The 3,340-nt window shown below is 41.5% G+C and overlaps 1 protein-coding gene across 1 annotated transcript; it reads right to left on the bottom strand.

The window, feature by feature from the left end:
• Positions 1–662: 662 nt before the first annotated feature.
• KRTAP27-1 (keratin associated protein 27-1) lies at positions 663–1,277 on the bottom strand. The gene has a single exon (XM_060637978.2). The coding sequence runs from the start codon at positions 1,275–1,277 to the stop codon at positions 663–665; it is 615 nt and encodes a 204-aa protein (XP_060493961.2).
• Between the last annotated feature and the right edge of the window lie 2,063 nt (positions 1,278–3,340).

Genomic DNA, 3,340 nt, shown 5'->3' with positions numbered 1-3,340 from the left:
ACTAAGCCGGAGCTCATTATATTCAAAGCTCTCTGGCTACTATGTGGTTATGAAGTCCATGGAAGTGAAATTGAAAATTCTCTTGCACTTTTCCAGCAATAGATTCAATCTCACAGTTGACTACAAGAGAGTTGTGATACAGCAGATAAAATAGTGAATGGACAGGGGGTAGATACAGATTTCAACTGCGGTTCTGATGTTATTAACAACACGGACAACGTCTGATAGAGTTGAACCCATCAGATTCATGGGACTAGACAGGGTTCAGGGTCCCTTTAAACTACAATATAATCTAGATTTCTGAGATTAGGCGCACATTACATTTATATATTATAATAAACCAGATTCAGTGCTAAGTGTTTCCGCTGATAATAACCAGTACTCATGTTAGTTACTGGTTGCAACTCTAAGTGCTCTGCAAATAGTGTCCTCGTGACCTAAAATATTTAACACGCTTCCCAATCCCAGCTTCCTACCAGAAATGCCCCAAAGAGCAAAAACCAAAATCTTTTCTCTTTGTAGACAGCAAAAGACCTGTCCATTCACTCACAAACACACAAAACATAACACGTATTTAGAGAAATAAAAGTTCCTAGATACCTTGGAAAATCAATTTATCTGAATTAGACTATGTTATCTCCTCTACACATTCTCTGCATTCTTCACTTACTAGGCAGTTGCAAACCACCAGTAACACAGCAGGTTGGCTCATAAGTGTTAGAAGAAGATTCCAGGAGTTGTGGCCCTGGTGCGACGTAGACCGGAGGCCTACAGGAACCGGATTCAGGGCTCTGAGATTGACATTGGCCAGGGTCACATTCCAGAGTCTGACAACTCTTAGACACATAAGTCTTGGGTGGACAACTCTTTGCCACGTGGCTCACAGGCTGGCAGTTCTGGACTATAACTTTCTGGCTGCTTCCTGACTGGCAAGGCTGAGAAACACACGCCAACATTGCTGAGGAACGTCCTGATTGGCATATTGTCTTTTCACGGGGCCTGGAATTAGAGCGAGTTGTTTGGAAAACTCTGGGGAGGCAAGCACTTTGCATGCAGCTCTGCTCTGTGCCCAGTTCCTGTTTACAGTTGGGCACTTTGCAGCTGGTAGTTTCACTGCAGGTTTCTTGAAAGTCGTCCAGGAGCCAGGTCCTGTCATGGCAGCTGCTGGGTAAAAAAAATCCATCTTCAAAGCTTATGAGCTTAGACCCATGTACAATGGCAGAGAGTGGTGGGACATTGTAGAATTTCCTGGGCGAGTGGCCTTGGCTCTCGGACATACTGTTGAAACCCTTGATTGAAGTCGGTCTTAAGGACCCAGCATGCCAGATCTGAAGATTCCTTTTTGGCGAGATTATATACTCAGAAAACTGGGTGTTGGCTTCTTCTCAAGACTCCTTTCCACCTCATTGCTTAAGCTAATTTGAAGTATAACATCTCATTAGCACTTTGTTTAGTAACATATGAAGATAATGTCCTATTAACAAAGAAGCTGATCAGTTTTGAGTCCTCAATATAGCTTTCATGTTGGCCCCAAAGCTGACTCATACGGGTGGAGTTTGTCAAATATGAGTCCCAACATGCCTCCCAAGCTAACACTTTTTTTTTCTTAGTCACCATGACTCTCCATATTGGTAAATGGACAAAACAAATGTATGTGGAAATAGCCAACTGTGTACTAATCAGTATTCAGCACTAGAATTTTCAGAGAGGCTCTTTTGGCAAACAAAAATAATGTGATCAAGACATTTTCAGTCAGAAGCCAATCCAATTAAACCAACCCTCATTCTACTCAGATCTTTGTCTGTCCAATTGATCAGGATGTGTGAAGGACTCGACAATGAGATCTTTTCTTACTGTTCACCCAAAGTACTGACAGTGACCATTGTCCTATGAATGTCTTTCTCTTTGTCCACCATTTTGTTTCCCTCCTCTTACTGAAGGTCAAATATAAATGTTGCCTCTTTATGAAGCTTTTCCCGGATCTTCCTATTTGCAGGTTACTACTTCTTCTGAATTATCAATGGACTTTGACACATTCTTTATGATGACTGTATTTATACCAAGTGGTGTCTTTACTTCTATTTGTGCTTCTCGACGGGTGATATTTGCCTTTGTAACAATCCTCTTTCAGATATGCTTTTCATTTTTGTTTATGGTGCCCTGTTTTTTGACTGTAGAATGATTGAGTCTTACATCTATCACATTAGCCACTGTACTTAGTATAGTGTCATACTCATAACATAGGGCCTACGAGCACAATTTCTATGGCACCTTCTATAACTCACTTAGCTCAGCTCTTAACAGTGAAACAATAGAAGTGCCTTCTTAGCACCATTCTCTGGCTCCTTTTCTCAGGTCTGAAGAAAACCAAGAACATTCAGGAACCTGATACAAGTCCTCCTTAATACGTGATGGCCTGGGGATGTCATATATTTCAACGGACGCACCTGAATACATTCAGCCTGACAAGCTGCCTGCTCAACTTGTGCAAAAGGCCTTCATAGCACATGCAAGCTATTTATGATTTTGAATGACCGGTCTTGTGTTTAAAGATCCCAATATGCTGTCCACATGGCCCCAATAACCCATTTAAATCTTATGCATAGTTGTATTTATCATCGCATGGAATACTTCCACTGTAGCTTTATTAAATGGATTTCCATTGCCCTGAGACTAAGATCCATATTCCTTAGTCTGGCTTACACAGCACCTTGCAAAACCTGAGTGCTGCCTGTTTTTTCTAACTCCAAATCTTGTCATCTCCCTCTGCCCGACATCCTCCATGGCACAGGCTTCTACTTGGCCCTTGAGCATGTCTAGCCTCTCTTTGCCTCAGCACTTTGCACGTGCCTCTGCCTGTCTGTTTCATCCCATTTCTGCCCTCTCAAACTCGGCATACAGATTCTTCCGTCATCTTTTGTGTCTTAGCTTAAGAGCGACTTCGAAGGGTGGCTTGCCTTCATCACCCTGTTTGAGAAAAGATTGCATTCTCAGAGTCTGTTTTTCTTCCCTCATAGAACTTATCTTACTTTATAATGATTTTATTTGTTTCTTCACTGTGCCTTTGCCCCTACACTATGAGTTCCATAAAGGCAAAAAGTGTGAATGTCTTCCTCACCATTCTATCTTCAGCCCTGAGCCCAGAGCCTGGCTGGCACATAATAAGAGCTCCATTGATGTGTTTTGAAAAATTAATGAATAGAAGCTGCTAAATAAATGGAAGGTGCTAAATGTATTCAAATTATAGTTAATGTCTCAAGGGATGGAGTTCTGAAACCTTGACATACACAAGATTTTCAAGAATTGGCCAGGGTACAGAGTTTAAAGAGAAAAAAAAAAT

This window comes from Panthera onca, chromosome C2, assembly GCF_046562875.1.
Source record: "Panthera onca isolate mPanOnc1 chromosome C2, mPanOnc1 haplotype 2, whole genome shotgun sequence".
NCBI classification, from domain to species: Eukaryota; Metazoa; Chordata; class Mammalia; order Carnivora; family Felidae; genus Panthera; species Panthera onca.
This window is presented reverse-complemented; position numbering and strand designations above follow the sequence as displayed.

Coding starts and splice junctions, on each gene's coding strand:
- KRTAP27-1 (XM_060637978.2), bottom strand. CDS start 1,277: ATGTCCGAGAGCCAAGGCCACTCGCCCAGGAAATTCTACAATGTCCCA.